The sequence below is a fragment of the Pelodiscus sinensis genome, chromosome 7, assembly GCF_049634645.1.
Source record: "Pelodiscus sinensis isolate JC-2024 chromosome 7, ASM4963464v1, whole genome shotgun sequence".
In the NCBI taxonomy this organism is placed as follows: domain Eukaryota; kingdom Metazoa; phylum Chordata; order Testudines; family Trionychidae; genus Pelodiscus; species Pelodiscus sinensis.
In genome coordinates this window covers 48,195,774-48,223,188 of record NC_134717.1, presented here as the reverse complement: position 1 = coordinate 48,223,188, position 27,415 = coordinate 48,195,774, and the positions used below count along the sequence as shown (strand labels likewise).

The following is a 27,415-nucleotide window of genomic DNA, read 5'->3' as shown; positions in this document are numbered from 1 at the left end:
GAAGTGGTCCAGGGAATTAGGGCAACATAGATAAAGGGACTCCGCAGAGGACTGCTGCTCAGGGCTGAGACTCAGAGTAGTGAGTAGGCCTGGGTTCCTCCCCCTCCCATTAGTCACTGGGGAAATTGACCTGGACAGTAAGTTACCCCAGAGGGAGAACTGAACTATACTGGCCCATCTGGAAAGCTGAGACTAGAAAGGCCCCAACATGCTGAAGACAAAACAATGTCACTGCTCTGAAATAGACCGGTGACTCCCGGGCTCCCTCCCTGCAGACAAAGAGTGAAACATACACATATGGCCAAGGGACATTTGTAAGAAGCGAGTGCACCACATAACAGTTCCAAATTTACTTTCTCTCTTTTCTGGAATAAAGATATACCCAAAGCGGATGGGTACAGTGTTTGGGGGGAGGGGAGTGTATGGCCATAGACTAGTACCCAAAATGTTTTGGGTCTTTCCCATCATTCTTAGGTTCATAAGAATCATATTTACTCTTGTAGGTTTCAAACCTATATTTACTCTTATAGGTTTTTATGCATTTGGGTGAAAAATTAGTATTGTGCTGGATGCCTCTGTTTAAAAAGGCTGTAGCTGGGTCTTCCCATTCTGAAGAAATTAAAATTAATACTTTTAAAGTGGATTTAGTGGTTATGGAAGATGGCAGCCAGGCAGCAATGAAGAACAAAACTTTGTTTACCAGAAGGCTGGGTAAAACAGAAGTGACAGGAGTACAAACATCATCATATTGTCCCACCAATAGGGCTCAATGCTGCTTTGGAGAGAGGTCCTCAAGAAGTCATTCAGTTTCCATGCTCGTTCTTTCTTCGGCATGTCTGCTGGTCCTGACAGCAATTGCGCTTGTATCTGTGCCTAGCAGGAATTCAGTAGAGCCAAGCTGCCATACAGCCAACATATGGAAACAATTTCCAGGCAATGCTTACTAGTTATCATTGAACTGGTGACCTAAGGGTGAACCTTGCACTATCCCCATTACAAATTACCTGAATCCCCAGCCTTTTATGGGCAGCTTTTCCTTCTAAAGTTATATTTCATATCCTATTTACAAAAAGGCATTTGGAAGCACAGCCACGTAAGCACAAGTACCTTGGCTTTTACAAAGCACCTTTCCAGCAGAGCCAGTGTGTTACATAACTTCAGGTGCTGTCGAGTGTATGGCTCTAAACTGTGTTACGCTGACATCTAGTGGAGATTTATTTAATCTTACATGATAAAGCTGCCAATTATTCGGCAGGAAAAGCTCTTACAATGTGATTAATCCCAACAAAGGGGAACCTCCAGGGAAAGCCTATTCTGAACAGAGGCAAACCCTTCCAATCTTTTCCCCACCTGTTAAACAACTACATAACCAGAGATCTCTTATCGCTTCCTGACTTAGAGAAACCAAGAGCAAATGGGAGGATTATTCCCTCTTCCTCCTCCCACTTGTACCCCATGTTGCATAGTTTCTGACTCTTCCCTTTTTCCCTGCATGTATAGTGGGGCCATAGGGTCATCCTTCTCAGCCCAGCACCCTTAGCATTTTTAAGAGGAAGAACACGACTTGGCTATTCAAATTCTCCCTCATGAAAGTCCAAGGGATTGACAGGACCATAACGACCAATGCCTCCGTGTTTTTGATTTGTCCTAGCTTTATTTTTTTAATTAATAGTTCAGCTTTTTTTATCGTTTTTCACATAATGGCTAGCTTCATATTTCTTTTGATTCATGTCAGTGCAAATCCATAGCAAAGCAAGCAACCTTTGGATTTTTCTAGCTGTCTAGTGAGTGTATTAGGCTCCTTCTGACACCATTCATATTCAGGACTGTAAAATAAGCTGTCTCCAAATCTGTGACAATAATATAGCTTAAAAATATAGAAATCTAATTTGACCCCTTCTGGATTCACTTAGAACTTCTTTCTTTAAAACAATCCAGGCTTTTTGTTTGTTTTTGTTTTCCTGAGATGGTTTAGAAATGCTTGGCTCGAATATTATACTGTAGACAGTACAAAATTGTCTTTGCTTTCTAGGTAAATTAGTTGCCTGTTATACACCAAGCTCGCATCTTTGGGAAGGGTAACAAATAGCATAATCATTAAAGAAAACCACTATGTAATTTTGATTTGTGCTCCTAATGTAAGGAAAATAATTCCAATCAGATTCTATTAAACTTTCTACTAAAACTATTTGTGCAACTTAAAAGGTAGATTATATGAATGTGTTTCTTACTGCCATTAACTCCATAATTATAAAAAAAGTTAACTGGATATTAATAGTAGTACAACTGTATGCCTGAAATGGACAACTCTAAAAACAACTTCAGAGATGCAACATTTTATAATTATCTGATTTCCTCTGACAAAGATTACTTAAGTACTGTAACGTAAGTACTGTAGTATATTTATAGATGAATAGAATCCGGTCTCTCTCTCTACAATTATTGTCTTCAGGGCTATTGTATTACACGTACATGAAAACTGCTTCTCCCACATCTGTCCCCAGTAGTCAGGCTCTAGAGTAGAAAAGCAGGTGGGTTGGAGATGTGAAATTCATCCTCCAACTCACAGCCATGATGTGAGACTGAAAATAGAAGACACTAGCAGCAGAAGTAGAATCCAAGGAATTCTGAGGACCCAGGATTACTGTAGAGTGCAACTTGAGTTGCCAGTTCCTTGGTCTTCTCTGTGGTGGCCTAGGCAGGATCAGCAGGAAGCCCTATGAGGGTGCAAAGATACACCAGAAACACATTTTGTTAAATCATAAATCCCTTGAAGAAAAAAAGGTGTCAAGTGCTGTCAATGCACCATTATAAAGTGCCCGCAAAAGGCAGGATTGCATCTTCAGAAATTAGGGTATCCACCTCACAGTACAGTCACAAAATGGGGGGTGGAACCTCAGGGGTTGTAAGTCACACGTGCGCGCGCGCGCGCGCACACACACACACACACACACACACACACACACACACACACACACACACACACACAGAGGCAGGTGGTCAAAGGACAGAGCCTTGACTCGACGCTGTGTGATGCCATATCAACATAGCTGAGTCAGTGCATAGAGCAGTGGTCAGCATCCTGTGGCCCATGCCCCCATCTGCCATCCTCCTCCACATGCCTCTTGTGCACTGGAACCCCACACTTGCCTACTCTTCCTCCTCCCTCCCAGCACTTTTGGAGTGCCATGAATCTTCTGATTCATACTCTTTCCCCTTTCTCCCAGAGCTTGAAAACCGCAAATCAGCTCTTCAGGCTTGGGAAGTGGATGGAGCGCAAATCAGCATATTTATGGTGCTCCAAAAGTGCTGGGAGGAAGGGGGAGAAGTAAGGGTACTTCTAAACTACATGGCTCCATCGACGGAGCCATGTAGATTTGTTTTTTTGGCAAAGGCAAATGAAGCCGCGATTTAAATGATCGTGGCTTCATTTAAATTTACATGGCTGCCGCGCTGAGCCGACAAACAGCTGATCAGCTGTTTGTCGGCTCGCGCGCTAGTCTGGACGTTCCCCCTGTCGACATCAAAGCCCTTTGTCGGCAGCCCCGGTAAACCTCATCCCACGAGGAATAACGGGGCTGCCGACAAAGGGCTTTGATGTCAACGGGGGGAACGTCCAGACTAGCGCGAAAGCCGACAAACAGCTGATCAGTTGTTTGTCGGCTCAGCGCGGCAGCCATGTAAATGTAAATGAAGCCGCGATAATTTAAATCATGGCTTCATTTGCCTTTGCCTATGTGTCTAATCTACATGCCTCTGCTGACAGAGGCATGTAGTCTAGACACAGCCTAAGTGTGTGGCTCTAGTATCCCAGTGCATGAGAGGCATGAGCGAGGGAGCAAAGAAAGGATGTGCAGGCTGCAGGTGAAACCTCGGTGGGCTGCAGATTGCCCACCACTGCAGCCCACTGACACAAAGTAGGGCCCCTTGTGTGGCCTACTCTCTAGCCATGGTTGCCCATCGCTGTCATAGAGAATGAATCTGCACTTGCTAACGGGCTAACACACGTGTCTTCCTAGAGGGTGGGAGGAAGGAAGCAGATTGCGGCTGTATGCAAATTCAGTCTCAAGCATACTTGTGAGGTGTGCAACTCCGGGCTGATTGCATTCCCACAATCCAGCCTCACGTGGTTCCCTCCTCTTCAAATGACGTAACTGTGATACTCACAGGGCATTACTGTGTTTGATCACATCCCTTTTAGCTAGCTGATATTTTACAAAGATAGCTAGCGCAGACCAGGAAACTGCTGCTCTATGAATAAGTCAGGAGCTTCTGTACATATACAGATAAAGATCTATTAAAATATCAACTGCCTTCTGTGTCTTGAAATAATCTATCATTCTTCATAGGAAACTGAATACTACATCATTTAAAGCAGGCAGAGGCTGCAATGGGCAAGGAGTTGGAAGACTGCAAACCTTCATTTGCCCTGGCATATACCTTTCTTTCCCTCCCTGCCCTCCAACAAGCTCCTGATGAAAAGGGTGGCACAAAGCTCTCTGTGTAAGGATTCCCTGTGATGGGGAATCTTTGGCTGCCCTGTTAGCTTTCTAAATGGTGCAAAAAAGCTAGAGCCAGACTTGCCAGAATGCTAGTTGAGTGCATTGTTCGACCAACATTTCTGGAGAGGATAAAATGACCCAGCAAAAGAAGAGGAGAATTGCAAAACTTGTTTTTTTGTCAATGTCATGCTGACATTTTCCAACTAGCATGAGTCAACTGGAGACAGGAAATCACAGAACTGGACTTTTAATAAAATAAAAGCATGCGTCGCTACACTGATTTACCAGCAAGACAATATTTGCACTCTGAGAGCTAAGAAAATGGATCGTTATACATTTCAACTTCTCTTTTGATTTAGTATTTCAAATTAGATTCAGGAATCCTTGGATATAGTCAGGATTGGAGAAGATTTCTCCGATCCCCAGGGAAACAGACACACATGATTATTTAACAACTAATTGATTTATTTAACGATACAAATTTTGTTCTACTGCTTGGCTTAGCAGAGAGAAGTTGAGAAACAAAATTAGCTCATATTTTTAAAGTTTAAATGTTTACACAAATAACCTTTACTTCAGTAAATATAAAATTTACACACAAAAACTACATTTAGAAAGAACAGATTGACAAACCAACAAAAGGGATGGTAATTGAGTACAGGATCTGAATGTTTACGAAGATGAGAATGGGGCAAGGTTAAGGTGGCATCCCACCTATACATCTAGGTATCTGAAGTCTGAATGATGTGAAACCAAGTACATTAAAAGAAGAATTACATCTTTTATTTTATACCATGACTTTTTACTATAAATATCTGAAAATTCGGCAGGTCCCATATTTAAAATGTGAAATATATAATTTGCCCCTTATTGGAAATTCACTGAGGGTATGTCTACACTAGCCCCCTTGTTCAAACTAGGGAGGCTAATGAGGGCGACCGAAATTGCAAACGAAGCACGGGATTTAAATATCCCGCGCTTGATTAGCATCTTCCGGAGCGGTCACCATTTTGGAAACTGACTAGCCCGGAATAACTGCCCGCGTCTACACGCGGCAGTGAAACGGGATTTCGAAGTAAACCCCTAACTCGAATCAGCTGTTAAACCTCATTCCACGAGGAGCAACAGCTAATTTGAGTTAAGGGGTTTACTTCGAACTCCCGTTTCACTGCTGTGTGTAGTCATGGGCAGTTATTCCAGGCTAGTCAGTTTCCAAAATGGCGACCGCCCGGGAACATGCTAATGAAGCACGGGATATTTAAATCCCGCGCATCATTTGCAATTTCGGTCACCCTCATTAGCCTCCCTAGTTCAAACTAGGGGGCTACTGTAGACGTATCCTGAGTGTTGTGAATGTGTTTTTCTACATATGGTCATCAGAAAGGTCTCTCCCTTGTCTTGTCCTTTGTATGTAGCAAAGTTACTTGGTTCTTATAAGCATGTTTCTTTGCCAATATATGTTAATTTCTCACTATATGCAATTCTGCAGTGAGAAACTGAGGTGGCTTTATTCACTTGTACTAGTTTATTACCACACTAAGGTATCTCTTGAATCTGTCAGTTCCCTACTTGTTATTCCCTTTTGACCTTCACTGCCCAAGCTCCAAATCTACCTCACAGCTCCTACCCAGAAATATAGAAAATACAGTCTTTCAGTCACTGTGAGGAAATTATAGAAATAGTTGGAGGGCAAATGACACATGCTAAAGGCCAGCTGAACCGAGAACAATGATTTATAAGTCATACTTAACTTTAGATATCTTTCAATTGTGCTGCTTAGATATTAAAATATTGAAATTCTGCTCTCTATATATTTAATGTACAGAACTTCTTAATAATGGAAGAGCAGCAAATTATTTTAAAAGGATCAATAACCCTTCAGTTATATCTGCTATTACTGAAGTGTCATCACTATAGTTATCAACACCTTAATGAGAAAATTAGTGACTGTACTTTTCATAATGTACAGAATACACATATTTGTTACACACAAAATTTCATGGGAGGAGGGGAGTCTAAAAGTCTTTTCTAATTTTCAGTTTCACCTAAAATAGTGCATGTCTCCACAACTGTTTCCAATCTCTTTTATCATAACATAATCTCAGGTTAAATCTCTTAACACTTTCTTGCTCAGAGCTGACAAAGCCTCCAATCATGCTTTGGAAGACTCTTTTCAATGAACAACTGCAGTTCTCTGGATGGGTGAGTCTTCTTCTTGACTCAAAGCCTCAAGCTATTGAAAGCCTGGCCCTGCTCCAGTTGAACAAATTAATGGAAAACTTGTGTTGACTTAAGGATTCAGGATCGGGGCCATATCATTTAACCACAATAACTGCCATTGCAACCTCTCACTGAATGCTCTCATTTTAACTGAAAAATACCAAAACAAACAAAAAACCTAGGTAATTTTAAAAGAGTAATTGGTTTTTTAAAAAAATCCAGAGGAAAAATTTTACTTTTAAACAATCCACAAGTATACATTAAATATTTAATAGGAAGCCTTAGCTTGTGTATATTAATTTACCAGAGATCCATTAGGACCTGATACAATAGTGTTGCATCACTACTATATATCAATTCACTCAAATACTAATTTAAATTAGGAAAACAAGGAAACTTTTCCTTAGGGAACATGTTTATTGTGTTTGAGATGATACACTGGGTGCTCTCTGAGCTACAAAGGGGAAAAGGAAATCCTTTCATTACAAACTGACAAAGGTAAAAGTTAAAACAGTTTTCACAACAGCATGTACCACATATTGGAAATAGATCTGGGTTTAATACAAATGACATAATTCCTAGTAATCTACAGCTACCTTTAATAACTTCATACAGATAATGAATTAGGCTAAAATGCACTATAATATTTGGTTGACTTCAGGAACAGTATCCTTAGTACATCACAAAATACATTTTGATATCCCAAAGAAGCAAGACTTGCAAGTAGGCTTTTTAAACATAACTAATCTACAGCTACAAAGTTCTACTCCTGATAGCATTTACCTTTTTTAGGGGGCAGTATCCCAGTCTTCAAAAGGATAAAAGCAGAGAGTAGAATCAGTATAACATATACACAGAAGTCCGTATTGTAAAGGCTATAAAGATTTGTTGCACACTGTAAAGTTGCCTCCTGCACCTTCACAGAGCACAAGTAGTTTATGTCATTTATGTTGCATATCTCTTGGTCCACTGTCTGGCTATCCTGTCATGTTCTGCTCTGTTGGTCAGGTACTGAGTGGCTATGCTTCCGACCAGAGGATCAGCTGTAATGGTTTGGGGTAAAACGAGAGGAAGAAGGGGAAGAAAAATAACATGAGAAATCATCCTACTAAAGAAGGCAATATTTTTAAAAAATATTTTGCTTCCCAATACATCTTCTTGCTAGGCCAGAAAATGCTAGGCTAGGCTAGCTTTGTAGAAGAGGGCTTGACACACAAGATATGTTCAAGAATAAATACCTGAACCAAAATGAATAGGAACAATTTAAATCTGTTTTGATCATCTACAGAAGCCAACATGCTGTTTATTTCAAAGGACAGACAGACAGACATCTGTATTAGAATTTCATAGCTTTTCATTTTAGCTGACAATCTGTAAGACCCCCTACAGGTGGAGAGTTGTGTAAAACTAGAAACAGCCATTTGTATTGTGAACCATTTGATATTAAGCAACACACATAATATTTTCACATTTTTAAAATATTAAACTTGAAAAAGATATAACCCTTAACAAGTTACATGGGGTCAAATTACTCCTATGCAAATTAACACATAGCCAGTTAGAGGTAAAAAAGTCATGACAGGTGAAAGATTTCCTCATTATCCCCTCAAAAGAACAGTTGGTTACTTCCAAGCATATTAAATACCACATAGTCACCTCAATTTTCATACACTCGCACCAGACACTATTGCTTCAGCTGGAAGCCTATAAAGAACCTCCTCACAGATCCCCCTTAGAATACGCAAACACTGCAAAAAAAAGCCCCCTGTAGTGAGTCACAGGCTCGCACTTCCGGGCTAAAAATAGTAACGTTAATGCTCCTATTTGGAGCGTGGGCTCTGAAACCTGCAAGATCTACACTGCTATTTTTAGCTCCAGTGCATGACCCTGAGTCAGTTGTTCCAGTTGCTGAGACAAGCTGCTGCAGTTTTCTAAGGTTTTTAGTTTTGATTTTTTGCAGTGTAGACTAGTCTTTAAATTAATCCTGATGGTCCTTGGTCAGAAGAGACCAGAGGAGCATAGATTAACTAAAAAATACAGCAGGTACACACTTAAATCTTTTTGCTTCTGAGAAATTTTATCAAGTCTAGTGGAATTTCCAAACATGGATAGGGAAACTCTTCGAAAACAGCAAAATACAGTATTCAAAACAGTTAAACTTGCTAAAAGTGCACTACTTCAACTTTGTCTCAAGCCGTCTCTCGCTGTCTCTCTTCATACACAGATATTCCAATTTGTTTATTGCAACTGAAAAATCTCCAGATGAGTCCATGTTTTTCTGAAAATAAAGTTACTAAGCCTGGACACTATTCAGCTGTTTTTCAAACTGTATGGTGTAGCATGCCCTCCCTGGAAGGTTGATGGCTGGGGGAACAATGAGGTTACAGTGGAGTGGACTACGGCTCTTTCAGTCTCACTACATTTCTGCTGTGGCTCCCTGTCCTGTTCAGCTTATTCCCCATTCAACCCCTTTAACAACCTTGAAATAAAAAAGAAGAAAAAACAGAGGAGATGAAATTTTGTTTGTTTAAAACAAACAGGATACACCACCTGCATTTCACCTTCTTTCTCCCTTCCCTCCTCCCCATGTATATGGAAACATCAGAATGTAGCTTCAAATGAACAAACATGAAACTAAGACGTTTCATATAATAATTGTGCATGCTAATTTACAGCATTTTCATGAATGCAAAGTGCTAGATTCAGAGCGTAGTGCATACTAACGAATTCAAGGTACTTTCATGATAAAGCTCTGCACCAAACCCAGAATAAATCTATTGATTTATTCCAGATTTACATTGGTGTAACAGAAAACAGGATTGGACGTTAGTCCATTTTCCTGGAGTTTTTTGAAACAGTTGCCTCTTAAACTGAAAATTCATATTTTTTTAACGCAAAATATATTTAAAGAGGCAGGATAGGAAGTTGTTTTTTTCATATAATGGTCCAGTGGATAAGGCCATGGACTGGGAGTGAGGAGATCTGGGTTCTGTTTCTGGATTGGCCATTAATTGTCACCTGTGCTTGGGGCGAGTCAAGTCAACGGAGGAGGAATATCCTTTTCTGCCTTCTATAAAATGGGATAATGCTAATTACTCTCATTAGGGATGAATGAAAAGAACCATACAGGAGCGCTGGATTTATTTGTTGATGTGGTGCTGACTGCTCAAAAACTAGAAAATATATTGTGGTGAGAAATCTTGCCATGATACATATTGAGATGGAATTAAATAAAAGAGGGGTTAATGAATCACTTTGCAGCAAAATGAGCAGGAGTTCATGGTTGGTAAATTAGTATTTGCTTACCAGGGTTGCAATCTGTCAAGAGAGAACAAATAGACAGCAAAACCTTTGAAATAGTCAAAGCAGGGCTCCAGTTGTCTTTCAGAATATCCAGACAGATGACTCCCTGACTGTTGATGTTGCAGTGATAGATTCTGGTACGGAAAGTAACCTAAAGTTACAGACAAAAATCATTACATGCTACCTATGAATAGCTTTTTCCTACTCTTTGGATAGCAGAAGTTTTGAAGGGTGCACTCTGAAAGAAGGATAACTTCTGCAGAGATCTATCAGGTTCACTGCATATTTTGTAAAATGCATTTTGCTTCATTCATTGTAACCCTGTAGGATCCTTGACCTCATTCACTGCACATCTGGTAGGTAAATCACTTTTATATAGACTTTTGGCCAAACACACAGTCATACATAGTCTTACAAATACAGTGTATACTCTGTATAAATATTATATTGTGTTTGAGTAACAGTTTAATTATCAGCAAGAAGTATAACAATTATTGCATTGCATATGAACAAATGGACAGGGATTGACTTGCATGTGCAATCTTTTTCTCTTTTCCTTACTTTTCAGTACCTAATAGCCTTTTAAATTTGCTTTTTGGGGAATTTATTGCTACTGTCATCTTCAAAGCATTTTACAAACTAAATCCTCATCACATCCCCATTAGGCAAGCATTACTATACTTATAAACATTTCTAGTGCAGTAAGTATCACCATCCTTCTGTTTTAATTGATTTCAGATAACTATTTATATAGCATGGAAATTGTTTCTGTGCATAAACAAAGTATGAGAGAAATATTTCAATGCATTATTTGCAGAAGGCACAATTTATGGCAGAGATGTATAAAACATCCATTTTCATTTATACTCTGGAAGAGAAATCTGAATGTTTGAGGAAAGTCACCCAATTCATATCTATCTATTTATTTTAGAAACGTGCATGTCTGTCTTTCTGTGAGTCCGTTTGTTCAAGAACTCCTCCTAAGCAGTAAGAGTTAAGATCACCAAATTTGGTATGCAGCTTCCTCTTTTCCTAACTTACACAAGGTCAGGGTTTGGTTGTGCCAGGAAAATGAAGTGCCTGAAATGGGACTGTTTTCCATTATATGGAAAGGGAATGAGCTGTTCAAAGGGATGCTATACTGCAAAGAGACCACTGGAGGCAGCCTCATCACCAGCCCTGACACAACCCCTCCTCCCCTCACCACCCTCGCAGCCCTTGGCTGCAGCACCAGACTGGGGAGAAAGGGAGAAAAAAGGCCCCTCCCACATGGGGGGAGGGGAGGAGAGGGAAAAAAGGCCTCTGTCGGATGGAGTAGGGGAGAAAAAAGGCCCTTGCTGGAAGGGGGAAGGGGGAAGGAGGAGAGAAAAAAGGTCCATCAGGGTGGGGGAAGGCTCTGCTGGATGCAGTGGTGGAAAGAAGAGGCCCCTGCCAGATGGAGGAGGGGAGACTCCTTCCCTGAGTTTCCCCTCCTCACAATCCCCTTCTCTGATTCCTGTACCCGCACTTCCTGCCCTGAGTTCCTCCTGAACACTCCTCCCTATTCCTGCACCTTCCATATCCTCAAGGCCCTGCCCTGACTCTTGCATCCCCCAGACCACCAACCCCCTGCCAACGCTGGGTAAGTCTTCTCGTAATAGTTTAATCATAATGTGGCATTAAAAATATTATGTCAAAACTCATCATTTCATGCAAACATAAAATATTATGTCAAAACTCATCAGTTACATGAAAAAACATTGTGTGTTATGCTTTCTGGAAGTCTGAAAATGCATTAATTTTTACGTTGTAATGCCCTGAGCAGCTAAAATAAATAAAACAAGACACTTCAGTGTGCAGTGGCAGTCAAAAAAGCAGTAGAATGTTAGAGACCATTACACAAAGGATAGGTAATAAGACAGTAAATATCATAATGCCACTACATAAATGGTACACCCTCACCTTACATAGTGTGTGCAGTTCTGAGTACTCCATCTCAAAAAAGAAATGTTAGCAAAGAAAGAGATACAGAGAAGGGCAACAAAAATTAAGGGTAAAGAACAGATTCCATATGAGGAAACATTTAAAAGACTGGGACTATTCATCTCAGAAAAAGGTGTCTACGGGTGAACATGATAGAAGGTTATAAACTAATGAATGGTGTGGAGGATATGAATAAGGATGTGTCATTCACCCCTTCACATAACACAAGATTTTCAGGGGACTTTTTAAAGGGATAAAGTATAACTGAATTAAAAACATTTAGCAAGTTCATGAAAGAGAGGTCCCATCAATAGTTATTACCCAAGATAATCAGCGATTTAACCCCATGATATGGGTGTTCTAAGCCTTTGACTGCTAAATGCTGGGACTGGATGCCATGGAATGGATCCTTTGATGATTGTCATGTTCTGTTCATTCCCTTTAAACATCTGGCATTGCCATTGTTAAAAAACAGGATATTGGGCTAGAAGGACTATTGATCTGACCAGGCAGGGCCATTCTTATATTAATGACTGTAACAACAGAAGTGGCCAAAGCATCCACAGACTGCAGAAAATATAGGGTGGCAGAGTGTTGGAAATGTTAACAGTGTCCTTTCTGGTAATACTGACAAATTTATGAAACTCCACGTTTGGCTTTATAAAGGGTTTTGAATTCCTAATCTTCAATATCTGTTAGTTAATTTTGATTTCTGAACAAATAACTTATATTGGCATAAATTTTCATAGCATTCTGAGAGCAAGCCCATGAAATTTTCAGCTTATGCTTCAGTTTATTTTGAAGTGCATGTGTGTTTAATATGCTGTTTCTTAAAAATGATACCGAGTGCCGATCTAATCAATTTTTCAGATACACTGTTATTTTGTAATAGACACTGTCATAGGATTCTTAGCCAACTGGTGGATATAATGTTACATTTTAGTTGAATGTGTTCAGCTCTAATACTCTTTCCTTTTTCTTATTGCTAAAAGACACCTTTGTGTAAAGAGAAGCTTTCTTTCATTGGAATTAATTTTTCATCTGTTACTCCTGACCAAGTACTTCAAAATTGTTACTCAATTCATCACTAAGAAAGTTGGCAGAAGCGGGGAAATAGTATGGATTATAAAGTAGACATACTTCTTGAAAATGCTTGCTAAGATTTTCAAATGTGAGTTTGAAGCATTTTTAGGACATCTTACGGGGGCCTGATTTTCAGAAAAAGCTGAGCACTCACCATGTGAAAATAAAAAAAAAATCACTCAACTTTTAAAAAAAATCTTGGTTGCTATAAATAAAACCTTATCCTTACCTTTGGTGGCTTGAATGGATAATCCGATGAAAATGTGATATCCAGGAAAAAAACACCTCCTTCATACACAGACCCTGGGGGTCCAAGTATAGTTGATCTCCATTCATAAATGTTATCGCCTTTAGGGCCAGCACTATTTAAAAACAATAAAAGAGGGAGAGAAAAATCAACTGTATCTTTAAATAACATTTGCAGTGATTACCTTTTTAACCCCACTTCTAATACCAATCATTTACTTGAATTCAGCAGGTGCCAACCTTTCGCAGACTTCAGTGGAAGATTTTTGTTTAAAACTACACATTGTGCATAGGTACCTCGCCGAATCAGGACTTAATGCTTTTGAATGTGTTGGCAATGGAATGGATTAAACATTCCATGTAATGGCAATGTAGTGGTTTCACTGGACTATCACCATATTAAACACAAATCCCATCTTTTATCCTGGAGTATTTAGCTGCAGTAGTGTCTGTGTTCTGTCTTTACAGTTACATGGAACATACATATACAAAAGAAATTCTCTCTCTCACTCTCACTGACTCTAGGGCATTAGAAAAAAAAAATCCCACAGTCACACTTTGTTTGAGGCGCTTGGTCTCAAAAATCCAAAACCAAACTGCTTCTCCATCAAGCAGACACTGATTAAGAAAATATAAGTGTCTCCAAAAAAGTAAGTCAAAGTAATATTTTGATTTTACATCTGCAGATTCCTCTCTTTACAAGATGGAAAGTAACATAGGTTGAGAGCTGGGCAGCCTGAGCACACATGTCTTACTATAAACCAGCTGCTTGTCTGCTCTCATACTCAGAAGGCCATGATGTTTGAGACAGCCAAATGCTGATTTTAATTATGAATTATCTTCCAGTTCTAATTCATAGCTTAGTCATGATGTTTGCTAATCAGTCACTGTTTTATGTACTAAATAATTAGTCTGTTTCAGGCATTTTCTTTATATGACAAAAATAATCAGGAACTCCAGCTAGCATTTTTAAATATATTTTTTAAAAAATCTCTGATGATATTGTAGCTATATTCCCTTTTGCTTATCTTAACTTTGTTAAAATAAATACTACAGATAAAGTCTGGACCCGTAAACCTTGACCATATTCTTTTGATTTGTAATCCATGTACTAAGGAGTTAACAGAAACCACAAATAAATGTTAGAAGTGAAAACTGTGTAGGAGGATGCCAAGCAATAGTTCTTAATGTTGCAGTAAATTGTTTGTACTTCACTTCGCTACTGGAGATTATTCCATTCATGTCTCCTAAAAAGCAATTAGCATAAGAACTAAAAATACTGGAACAATAATGATAATATTTAAAACCCACACATGCCACTGAAAAGTTTTAATTAATTCTTGATACTCATCGGGCTTATGGCTAATTAATATTATGCTTGGAAACTAACTTTCTATGAAGCAATTCAATTTCAGTATTAGTTGTCCTAATGGTTAGTTTATAGTCTAATGCAGAGGTTAGTGTTTTTGCTTCATGTCAGCTACCTTTCTTTCATACAATTCTAATGTCTGGATGGCATTCAATCAGATTAATGACATAGCTGAATTATAATAGCCACATACAGTATTAGAGCCAAATGAATCAGTCACAATTAAGTATTACTACAGCATCTAGCTTTGAGTCAAACTAACTAGTAATTAAGCACCATCTCGGAACAAGGCACCTATCAGTTAACAGCCCAGCATCTAAGTGCAATAACTTTCCATGTAATTATTTAGTGTTATCTTCTATACTACTATTAGTCCTATGTAAATGGATAAGATTATATTGGAGAAAGAGAATGCTATTTTAAAAGTTAAAATATTCTCTCCTTCATAAGCAGATAGAAAATGCCTTATTGGTACAATATTCAGCATCCCTTCTCTCAGTTGAGAAAACACTGCCACAACTTCAGAAATAAGATACAAATAGAACAGTAAATACACTCAAATAAAGGAGAACATTGTTCAATAAAAGGTCGATCCTTTCATTACTTTTAACTGAGATTAAGGAAATTTGTTACAACAGATGGAACAGTGCCCGATTCTCTAATGGTGTGAGGGATACTTTAGCTTCACTAATAATTATTGATGACTGAAGACCAGGCTAAAGAGTATAACACCCAAGACAAGATACCAGGCTACTTCCAGTCAGTTTTTTTCTACCACACATTCAAGGATTAAATACAGAACAGCAGTTGGCTAAATGTATCAAACTATACATTTTATTCTTTTCTCTATTGGTGGAACAAGTCAATGCTTACTTCCTCACAACTGATGGGAGTGTCTCCTCGTGTCAAAGCACCAATGTGCATAGTGTGAAACGTGTGTCGTTTGGGATGAGCAAAAGGGTCTTTTTCACACTCATGAGCAATGTAAGTTAGATTGAATTAAGTGGTAGTGTAGATCTATCCTTAGGCCAGGTCTACACTGGGGGAGAAAGTCCACTTAGGATACACAACTCCAGCATAGCTGAAGTCAATGTACCTTAAGTTGAATTTCTGTGGCATCCCCATTGGGGGACTTCCTTTACTCCCCACAACCCGTGAAGTACCGGGGTTGCCATCTGTGGTCAATTTAGCAGGTCTTTACTAGACTCACCAAATCAACCCCCAGAAGATCAATCTCCAGGGTGCTGATTTCTGGGTAAGTATAGACAAGGCCTTAGGCAACTTCAGCAGAACCAACGCATCTCTATGTACCCATACTTGGAATTATGCCACCCAGTTTTTCTGCTAAGCATAGGTTTCTCTTGTCAAGACAGGAAAAGGAATATACACATTTCTCAGCTGACTGACAAATAGCAGCAAACAGGACCTCAAGATGAGTACACATGACCAGGGCTTGACAAGCGGCGGCAAGCCCTGTTCGCCAGCCGCACCGTTTGGCATGCTGCTCATGCGGAGATCGTGCTGCACATGCACTGATCACGCTGTGGTGCCATGCCGGGCTAAAATCTACTCACCACAGGTGAGTAGATTGCCCTAATTGTTGAGCCCTGCACATGCCAATCAGGTCCTATGTAATCCTATTACTGTAACCACTGCTCTCCCATACTCCTCTCTCCTGGCCATCCTTTTCTTGCTGGGAATCTACAATTAGGGCCTGGTTATATTAGTTTTTTCTTTCTAAAATTTCTCATGACTGCTAAAACCAGTGCAACTCCACTAGGGAGCTCTAGTGTAGAAAATGTGCCAGCAATTTATTTTCATATCTTCTCAATCTGCTCTGAATGAGATGACAATGAACAAAACCTCTGGAACCTGCAGACCCATCTAAACCATCACTTCCATCAATGCTGTCCTCATGAAGTTGTCACATTGGTTGCAAAGGTGGACAATTTCAAGGGAAAAATGTTTGTGTAGTCCTATCCCTAGACTCTTATCCTGCAATGAGCTTCATGTGAGCGTAGGGGAGTGTCTGCTCAGAAAACAGCACTGTAGTGTAATGCTTGGTCCTACACAGCTGAAATCAATGGACTCAGTAGCAGACTACTAGCCTGTAAGCTCTTGGTCTTTTCATATGATTCTGTACAGTAACTCGAACATTAGGGATAAATTAAAAATAAACAAAAATAGTCTGATTTTTGGTCTGAGATTTGTAGCACTACAAGATTGGAGAAACAAATACCTTCCCTTATACATAATTAAGAATTGGTACAAAAGCTTGTCCAGAAGGTGGACTGATCCTGAGATTTCAACAGGAGCTGCCCATGATTGTATCTGTCTTGACAAAAACTGAAAACAAAGCCGACTTTGGTCATTTCTTTCACTCTTTTTAGGACTCTTCCAGTACAAAAGATAGAACCATAAGAAGCTTTCTGCCATCAAAGGCCCAAAATATTTAGACAAAATTTGGCCAAGGATTGTTCATCAATACTGTGGCACACTTGTTTTGTAGAAATTTTCAATGGCACATTTTTACAGACCACCATTCTGTCTTGACTAGTCATAATGCCTTTTTTTTTTTAATTAAATACAGTTTGTATGTACTGGTATCATATTAATTTGGTCAAATTCAACAGTTTCTTAGGCACACAACCGTGCAAATCAGGAAAAAATATTCATGTACTTGTAAAAAATATGCTAGAATTACAGCATAAATGTTCTAATTGTAGGGATAACATATTAATGTATTGAAAATGATTCCTCCAAATGGAAGTGACTTCCCATAATTTGCTCCCCACAACTTAAAGTGTTTAGATTTATTATTAATTCTTCTTCTTAATTCTTATTATTATTTGTTAAGATAGTTAAATGTTTAGCTTTATTATTATTATTGCCCCTTTGGAATATAATGTATTAGGTCATGTAACTTAGAACTGTTAAGAATATAATCCTATGTAGCCAGAAACAGCCCCCCCCTCTGTGCCCCAGGGCATGCTCAAGCTTGTGCAAGGGTCTGCTTGAAATTGACATTGCAGAGATACATTGTAACAATGCATTGTCAAGCCACTAACTCTGCTATGGGAGCCAAGCCCTGTAATTGACTAAGGGCATTGTTACATAATTGACGCCTGTTCTCTTTAAAACATTGTAACTTTACTCAGCACTCAGAGAATGTTTTAAGCAATACCACCCAGAAACTTTTGTAACTACAACTTTTATTATTATACAAAATACTGTATGGGAAACATTAATTAGGGAATATATGTAAGAGAGAGAGACAGTGCTTGGACGATGAATGAATGGTTCTGAGAGGTGCCAGCGTGAGAATACAGCAACAAAGGGCTGAAGAAGGCATCAGGTGCCAGTGCAACCAAAAGGTGTCAAGTGGAGAAAACCAAGTACTGGAGGTCCACCCAATGAGATCACTGATGAGCACCTGGCAGCTACCCTGGAGACATCAGCATGATGCAGCAATTTCCATAGACTGGCATAGGAAAAAATTCCTATAAGATCTGGACTAAAAAACTATGGAATCAGAGTCCAAGGTTCTGCTGCCAGCCTACCAGGAGCTTCAGATGCGCATCTGATCAGGACTTCGCTCCCCACTACCATCACTTGTGTACAGAGTACCTGGCCAGTATTCTGTCACAAGCAACTTCCAGGCTGGTAACTATAACAAATACACAGAACCTGAATGAATGGATGAATGAATGTTTATATGTATAAGGGTTAAGTAGTTAAACAACGTTGTTTGCTTCTATCTTTTCTTTATTTTTTTATTATTATCTTTACAATAAATGTGGCTTTTTGCCTTATCCCCCTCATAAGATCCTGCTTGCTTTTATTTGGTACAACATAATGTGCTGCACTCTACCTCTCTAGCTTTTACTACTTCTCTGAGTCTAATGATGAGGATTCCTCAGTACAGTTCACTAAATGCATTCAAACCATTTACTGTGGCCAGCTGCAGGAGAAGAATTACTAACTTATCTGGTACAAGTGACAGTAAAATACCATATATTAGTAAGTATTCTTCCCCTGCCAATACTACTCATCTTGAATAATCAGACCTAAACTTGAGGTACAATTCATAATTTCACAGTGGTAGGGTAAATAGAAAGTAGGAGGGATGGGGATTGATAGCCACTTTCACAAAGTAAATTCTGTGTTGACCTTTATTATGAAAGGTAATGGGAGGAGGCTGTAACAAACAACAGCAATAATGAAATGTAATAAAGGGAATAAAAATTAGCTGAATACCAGGAAAACTTCCAAACATCTGGATCTGTCAGCTTCCCAAGTTAAGTACTTAAAATTAGAATGGACAAAAGGTAACTGAAAAGACCTTTTTTTATCTCTGACTTCCCAACCAGGGCACTGAAAAGTTAAAAAAAAAACCACAATAAACCATAAAATACTACTCTATAGCCTCACTATAACTGCTGGAGTAGTGCAACAGCCATAATGCTGACATAAGTGGAGAATGCACCCAACATATGGGATTTATGGAGTGGCATAAAGCCACTTTCCTTTTGAGGCCTGGATCCTTTCACTTTGTATAAAGTGGCATGTATAAAGTAGTTCCCATTTGGGGATTCCCAAATGTCAGAAAGGCCCCTCAGAATGCTGGGTAGAGGTTAGAGTGAACTTAAGACATTCTCATTTATTGTGGGGAATGGCCTAGTCCCCAGTCAGGTTCCAGACTGAGGAGGGTGGGTGAAAAAAGAAAAACAGAAAAGGCACAAGAGTTTAAGCTGTACTGTACAAAGCACTACTTAGACCCCGCTCCTGGATCGTTTCTATGTTTCTAGCCGAGCAGTGTTTGTTGCATGCATACTACATGCTAGCAGGAACTATATTAACTCTAGAATAGTGGCAACACACCTGGTATATAAATAACTAATAATTAGTATTCAAAATAGGAAAATAAGATTATCGTAATTGTGGTTCTTGGGGAAGAATGGCAATTCAGAATGCTCCTCTCTCTTCCTTTAAGTACAAATGACTTTAATTGGTATCAGGTCAAATGTTTGGGAGCTAAAGTTCAAATAACTAAACCTTTTCCTGGTCCCACCCATTAGGACTGACAACTGAGCTTCATCAGGTACATCTCATAAAAGGAGCAGACAGGCAGCTGGGCTCTATGCAGCCAGTCACAGCTATCCAAGCCAAAACCTTCCTTCATGGAAAATCTATCTTAAGGTAGATTCCATCTCGGAGAAACTCCTAAATCTTTTTGTCGACTATTCAACCATGCTGTGTCACCATGGTTAATGCAACGCAGAAAGTGCTGCCAGTGTAGTCAGTGCTTTACAGCAAGTCTAAGATATTTCCCCTACTTTACCTACTCCTGCTGAAGTAGAAATAAAAGGAAGCAGTACATGTCTGTGCTGCAGCATGAGCTGTAATTATATATCTAACACATCCAGCACACACTTCTGAGAGCCAGCATGTAAATCTTTACAGCACACTAGCAACCTGAAAAAGCTTCATTTTGAGCTGTAATGCCCAGATGGGAGTATGATAGGAGCTCTTAGTCACTGTAATCACGCAGTAGGAGTGTGATTTTTGGCACAACTGGCATTACACTTTAACAAGATAACCACAGAGGGACATCCGCACCCAGAGCCAAGTTCCTAGCATCTCCCTGCTGTTAGGAGCCTCACAAGCAGCCTGCAATGCCCACAAAAATGGCAGCATTGAAGGATTGTGGTGGCTACTGCTGTAGGGCTCTGAGCTCATTTGGCAAAATACCCCTGCTGTTGGGGCTCTTAAGAAAACCCCTCCTTGAATATTTAACAAACCCATGAAAATACTGGTGCTTCAAAGGGTATTCTGCTTCTGTCTAGCTATAGATATACTGCTCAGTCACGTTAATATGCAAATATAGGCAGTGGGGCTGAAAGCCAGCACCATGCACAAGGCAGGGGAGGGCAGCTCTGGGCCCCTGGAAGTGGCAGAGCTGGGGCTTGCTTCCCCCAGGCACCCTCAGTGCCATCTGGAGCACACTGCACCTACCCCAGGCAACCCTCTGTGCTGCCCAGAGGGTGCTGGACAGTGATTTAAAGGTCTTGGGGCTCCAGTCACCACTGTTACTGCAGTAGCAACGGTGGTAGCTGCAGCCCCAGGCCCGTCTCAATCATTGGGCTCTGGGACAACTGCCCCCCTTTATCTCTTCACTCTTGTTAGCAGGCCTCCGTGTGGGCAATTCACCCGCTAGTGGATGCAGAAAGAGTCTCTGTTCTGCCCAGAGTTTCAATTCCCAGGTTCAGATGCGGAGGACGATATATATAGCTAAGATACTGGGGACAAAATATACGGAAGTAGAATCCCTCTGTGGGCAGTAGCCTGTTCTGAAATGGGGTGTGTGTGTCTGTGAATTTGAATTTAAATTCTTGATTCTATTAAGTGTGGATGTAGTTTGGAAGCCACAAGAAAGGGATGGATCTGTAGTTACTTAAGGCCTGTATCTTGTTATACGTGGCCCTCAGCCAATTTGTAGATTAAGCTGAGCATTAAGTTGTGCACCAGGTATTCGTGAAGGAAGATGTGCTAGTGTCATTCCTGTAGGGCAGTAAAAGTTGGTCACTCAAAAAGAGGTGTCATTTTGAAAGGTATAGTCAATTAGGCTGCTTACCTTCCCAATAAGTTACAGAACCTGACCTGGAGATAGAGTAGCATAAGGATAGGTTAGCCATGAGTTAAAATCCTAGAGTGGTATACTTACATCACAGGCTTTCGTGCATATGTTTGAGAAGGAAAGGGAGATAGGAACCCATGATGTACGGTTTAAGCTAGCAGGCCTAAGAGAGATGGGTCTGACTAGTAAGACTGAAGGACAAGCTTAAAGAAGCAGGGAATAGAACAGTAGGGTTGCTGTAGTCCCAGACCTTAGCTGCTCGATGTAGGGTCCTGGACCTGAATCCAGAGTAGAGGGCAGATTTGCCTGAGTCACTGTAGAAGTGACATAGGGCGTCAAGTCTGTCAAGGACTGAATGACGATGCTTGTGCAGAGAGACTCTGAAAGCATTCCCTGGAAGGGAGAACCAGGATGTAACCTAGCTGAAGGCTCAGTCATGAATCCGCTGTATTGCATCTCCCTGAGTGACAGGAGAATAGCAATGGCTGGAGTGGCACTGACCTAGGCAGAGCTAATACCCATATTTGCCAGAAGCAGGTGCCACTGAACAGTGAGAAGAGACCCCTTTGGGGGCAAGAGAGCCCTTTTTTGAAGCCTCTGCTATGTTCTTCAGAGTCTATAAGTGCTGAAACTGTAATGTGTCAAAGTAAAATTTTCATGAATTTCAGCCCTGAGACACTTAATAAGGACCCAGCAGGAATGGAAATAAACTACTATGGATTTCTAGAGTAGTTATTATCATAGTATAAGCGTTCTTATGTCTAGAGTTCTCCATGGATACAAAATTTGTATCCATGTTAATCTGCAAATTATGGTCCACAGATAGCTGCAGATTTGCAGGGCTCCACTTACGTCCTCTATTCACCAAATGTTATATGGACAAAGACACACACACACCACGCAATTTTAACTCTACTGCAGACAAATTTTGAAAGACTGTCAGTTTCTTGTTCCTGCCATAGGACACGTTTTTAGGGAAGCAGGAGGTATACAGTAATTTCAGAGTTAAGAACTAACCAACCAACCATACACCTCCTTTGGAACCAAAGTATATAATCAGGCAGCAGCAGGGTGGGAGGATGGACAGATGGGAATGGAGGGAGGCGGAGGCAAACAAATACAGTGCAGTACTGTGTTAAACATGTACTACTAAAAAAAAGAAAAGTTTTTAAAATAGACAAATGTAAGGAAACTGTTTTTGTGCTTTTTTCATTTAAATTAAGATGGCTAAAACCAGCATTTCTGATCTGCATAGTAATGTTTTAAACTTGTATTCAGTTAATGTTCAGTTTAGGGATGTAACTGACTAGTCGAGCGACTACTTGACTACTCGATCCCCTCCCTCTGCTGTCTCTGCATGAAAGGCAGCAGGGGGCAGGGAGGGAGGAGTGGGAAGCAGGAGTTAGTGCTGGGGAGAGCGGTCTTAAAAGCTGGTTCTCCCCAGCACTCTCTCTGTGGTGTGGGGGGAAGGGAGCAGGGGAGGCAGAGCCACAGCAGTCCCAGACGCAGTGCTGATCTGCGGCTCTGCACTTTAAATGTAAGGTAATGCAGAGCCACATTGGTGGTAGCGAGCTCCCCCTCCCTATCAACTAATTGAATAGTCAATGGAAATTTCATTGACTACTCAATTAGCTAATTAACCATTACTTAAAATCCCTAATTCATTTGTAAATTTTTGAAAGAACAGTCATAACGTTTTGTTTAGTTACAAATTACTTCCATTTCCAAAGTATTCAGAATTCTTAAATTCTAGTGTATATGATGAATCTAATCAAAGTGCCTTTTGATAATGTGTATTTAGGAAATGTTTATGCTTAACTTGTTTAAAAGTTCCAGTCCACTGTGTTCTTTATATATCTGTAACTGTCATTATTTTATAGCTTATATTTTAGTGACAAATGTCTTTTGCCTAAACAAGAAAGTTTATTTACTGCTCTAAAAGAACTATAAAGACAGCATGTAATTGAAGAGTCTAGTTTACTACACAAACTCTTGTTTCTGTCACTCCTTGAGTATATCACACCCTTAAGCCTAAGGTCTAGAAATTACTGCTGGAAAAGCCTATTTCTTTGTCTTATGGATCTCCTGCTAGTTCAGGCTTGGTGGTGAAGTAGCATAGGACTGATTTCTGAGTATTTTAGCACTGAATACAGAAAATCCTCCACTAAAGAACACAGCATCATAATAAACACAGCTGGGTAATTTGTTAATCATTTGATACTGCTGTCAAAGCTACACTATGGAGCTATCAAGTAAAGTATTTTGGAAGGCTAATAGTTTTTCTCTGCCAGGAGACATAGGACAAAGACTCATTCAGATAAGTATTTCTACTGTAGTTCTGCCTTATTTTCACATTTGTATTTTGATCTAGTTTTTAATCACATCAGGACCACCACTTGCTAACCAAATTCAATCTCTTTTTCCAAAACACTTGTAAGAAATTCATAAACTTAGAGTTCTTGCCATTTTTCTGTTGCGTACACAATCCTGAAAAAATTAATTTGGTAAAATACAAAATACTGAGTTCAAGACAACAAATGCATTCCCTCATTACCACTAACAAGGGATACAATATTCATATTAGTCTACCTTCCAAAAGTAGACTTGTAATTAAACTGATTTACCCAAACAGTATATACAGTTTTATAATGCTGATAGGATACTTATTTGAATGTGACAGAAGAAATCCAAATCATGGGATTTATGGACATTCAGAGACATACACCAAATCTGAACTTTGACAATTTAAAAAAATAAATCAATACTAATTTACTCCAGTAATGCTACAAGCACGTTTATAGTAAATGTCTTAAAAAATAATTTCCCCTCAAATCTAGTTTAAACAGAAAAACTATTTCCCGCTTTTTCAAAACATTTTTGTAATGGTTTAGTAGTTGACTCTGCTTAAGCAGACAATAAAATATTAATTTCGATGTCTCCTTACTATCAACCCACTTAACTATTCTGAAATCATTCTCTATGCAAGCTTGTTAAACCCTTACACTTAATTCAGTGGTATTACTCTATGTGGGCATTAACTTTTGAATGTAGCATCCAATCAATTCCAAAGCATGTTCCAGACATCAATGGTAAGCATCCCCTTGATACGGGAGATAACTGGAAAATGGAGTGAGGAAAAATGGGGGACAAATGAAGTCCCTGCCAGGAGTGTTCCCTTTAAGCTGAGTGTTTGGGCAGCTGCCTGAGAGATTCAAAGGCCGTCCAGCTGATTAGCAGAGCAGAGCACTCACATCTGGCAGCATGTGTTTCTGTTGATGGTGCACATCTACACATGCCTGGGTGCACATAAACATTACTCCACATGTGGAAAAATTAAAGGGAACATTGGCCATTAGCTTATGGATGAAACAGATTGATGGCATCCATGCCTTACAATATTACAATATCCCTACCTCATCTTTCCTTATTCATCCAATAGAGTTGATATCCTGAATATCTTGCCTCTGAGTGAGGTTGACAATTCTGGTTGGATGTATTCCTGGAGGTGTCTTTGTACAACATAATATTTAATTAAAGATTAAAAGAGGGGTAAGGCTCAGGGATTTGTGGGGAATAATGGGGGGATGCAAAGAGCCCCAGATGTGAGCAGTAAGCTCAGCCTACAAAAAGATAGGAAGTGTGGGGACTCCCTCCCATACACACAGTCTATTCAAATGGGACTATTCCAGCAAGGAATAAAAATAAGAAAGATAATGTTCTTAGGGTGTATTTTTGTGCCTCTAAAATACTGGTAGCTGCAAAGTAGCTGCACCAGTGGAGACATATTTTTTTCATTTTTCCTTCTTCAAATGTGAACCCCACTTACACTTTGTCACCCACAGAAATTTTCTCTGCTTGGAGAATTTTATATTTTTCCCCCACTCGCCATTATTTGCTGAATACCAAATGTGCAGTGTTCTATACTTCCCTAACTACAGATCTCGAAATCTTTAATGTATTTCTCCTTAACACTCCTGGGAAGAAATGAAGTATGACTATCCCAATTTTTCAGATGGAAAAATGAATCACTGAAAGACTAAAAGACTTCCCCAAGGTCACACACGGCAGCTGTGGTGCAGCAGAAAATGGAACCTAAGTCTCTGAATTCCCAAGCTACTTCCCTAGACAGAGAGGACCCTGCTGGGATCTGAATCAACAACTCAATGGAGTTGCAAGGCAATAGGGAAACACTGTTGACTACAAGCATGTTATGCCATCTTCATTATTACTATTTATACTACTAGGGTGTGGGCCCCTACGGTGTGAGGCACCATGCCAACAGAGAACAAAGAAGCCATTCCTGCCCCCAAAGAGCTTACAAACTAAGTAGATGACAAAAGACAACAAATGGATCTACAGAGACTGGAGTAAAAGAAACTGAGCTAATATTTGTCTGATTGACAGGTGGTGGTCTCAGTTCAACTACTGGTTGAACATCCCAAATCCAGGACTCTCTGGTCTGGCAACACCTGTGGTCTGGCAGGACCATGGGTGTTGCTGACGAAAGAGCTACAGAGGAGGTGGGAGCAACGGGCTCCCAGCTGGGGAATCTTCAGCATTAGCAGGGCCAAGTGACGGGGGAGTCCCAGCCAGCTGGGGGACCCTTGGCTATAGCGGGGCTGCCTGCGGCCAGGCGGCCCTGGCCATGAATCCCAGCAAACCCCTGGTGGCAGCGGGGCGGGGGTGACTCTGCCGGGGAACCCCTCAGCTGAAGCAGGACTGGCAGAAGCAGGTGGCAGGAATCCCCAGCAGCAGCAAGGCCTAATATTTCTGCCCCCCTCCCCGCCACCCAGGAATAATAGCACAACATTCAGGCAATAACAGGAAATTCAAAACAACTCTACTCATGAAGATAGTGGTTTCAACATAAGACCTGCACAACTTATTACACAGTCACCCTAGATTATAGTTCAGGTCCAAAGGCTGGTTCAAGGAATGAATATCTGAAAATCATTACTATTGTAGAAATACAACCCTTTATCCTGACAAGGAAAGAAAATGCAATTCAGTGAACAGAATTTATTTTGGGACTTAGTGAAGAAACAAGAAAGGGAAAGTCACCGTGTAGTCACTTTCTCTTAAATTTATATGTATGTAGCTACCTGTCAGGAAACAAACATTTTCAGTTCTTGGTAGTACTGAAAATGGATTGTGCTACTCTGCTTTTGTAATGTTGCAATGTCATGTGGATACAAATTATTTAGCTCTCCATAAACAACCTTTATCTTCAGCAAAGCATCTCTATTTTACCCTTAGAATCAAATGTTGGCCTCATCTCAGAGCTTGCCTTCACTGCGCTGCCGTTTGGACTATGAGAGTGTGAATAGCAGCAGGCACCAAAGCGCTGCTCTGTTACTCCCCCATGTGGACACAAGCTAAAAGGTTCCTAGTTCATATTAAGGTAAACCTCTTCAAACAGGAGTACATCAATGCAAACTAGGAATGTTTTAATTAGCACTTGAAATGTCCACATGGGGGAGTTTCAGAGCAGCACTTTAGTGCATGATGCATAGTCCCAAGCCAAGGTAGCTTTAGTCAATTATTGGTGTAGTCTTCTTGGTCATGTAGGGCACTCTTACATTTAAGTTTAATTCTATTCTTTTGAAAATGATTCTTTCTACTCTCCCATACTCCCCCCCCATTCAAGTTCCAAGACTAAGCATGGATGAAGTCCATGTCCAGTTCTGGGCGCCACATTTCAAGAAAGATGTGGAGAAATTGGAAAGGGTACAGAGAAGAGCGACAAGAATGATTAAAGGTTTAGAGAACATGACCTATGAAGCCAGGCTTCATGAACTGGGCTTGTTTAGTTTGGAAAAAAGAAGATTAAGGGGGGACATGATAGCGGTTTTCAAATATCTAAAAGGGTGTCACAAGGAGGAAGGAGAAAATTTGTTCCTCTTGGTTTCTGAGGACAGGACAAGGAGTAATGGGCTTAAAGTGCAGCAGGGGAGGTTTAGATTGGACATTAGGAAAAAATTCCTAACTGTCAGGGTGGTCAAATATTGGAATAAATTGCCAAGGGAGGTGGTGGAATCTCCCTCTCTGGAGATATTTAAGAACAGGTTGGATAGACATCTGTCAGGGATGGTG

At 40.1% G+C, this 27,415-nt stretch overlaps 1 protein-coding gene and 1 long non-coding RNA gene across 6 annotated transcripts in view; one reads left to right on the top strand and one right to left on the bottom strand.

Annotated features, from left to right (window-relative positions):
* Nucleotides 1-5,432, top strand: part of LOC142830200 (uncharacterized) — a 50,955-nt gene extending 45,523 nt beyond the window's left edge. For both annotated transcript variants that reach the window (XR_012905236.1, XR_012905237.1), the window contains exon 4: nucleotides 4,350-5,432. This is a non-coding gene — a long non-coding RNA (uncharacterized LOC142830200). The remainder of the gene's footprint in view (nucleotides 1-4,349) is intronic.
* A 1,687-nt stretch (nucleotides 5,433-7,119) lies between these two features.
* The window catches only part of UBE2E3 (ubiquitin conjugating enzyme E2 E3), a 106,112-nt gene continuing 85,816 nt past the window's right edge, over nucleotides 7,120-27,415 (bottom strand). For all 4 annotated transcript variants that reach the window (XM_006121691.4, XM_006121690.2, XM_006121689.2 and 1 more), the window contains exons 4-6: nucleotides 13,300-13,432; nucleotides 10,029-10,176; nucleotides 7,120-7,765 (exon numbers count right to left, since the gene is read on the bottom strand). In XM_006121691.4, coding sequence (XP_006121753.1) covers nucleotides 7,668-7,765; nucleotides 10,029-10,176; nucleotides 13,300-13,432 — 379 coding nt within the window. In that variant the 3' untranslated portion in view covers nucleotides 7,120-7,667. The remainder of the gene's footprint in view (nucleotides 7,766-10,028; nucleotides 10,177-13,299; nucleotides 13,433-27,415) is intronic.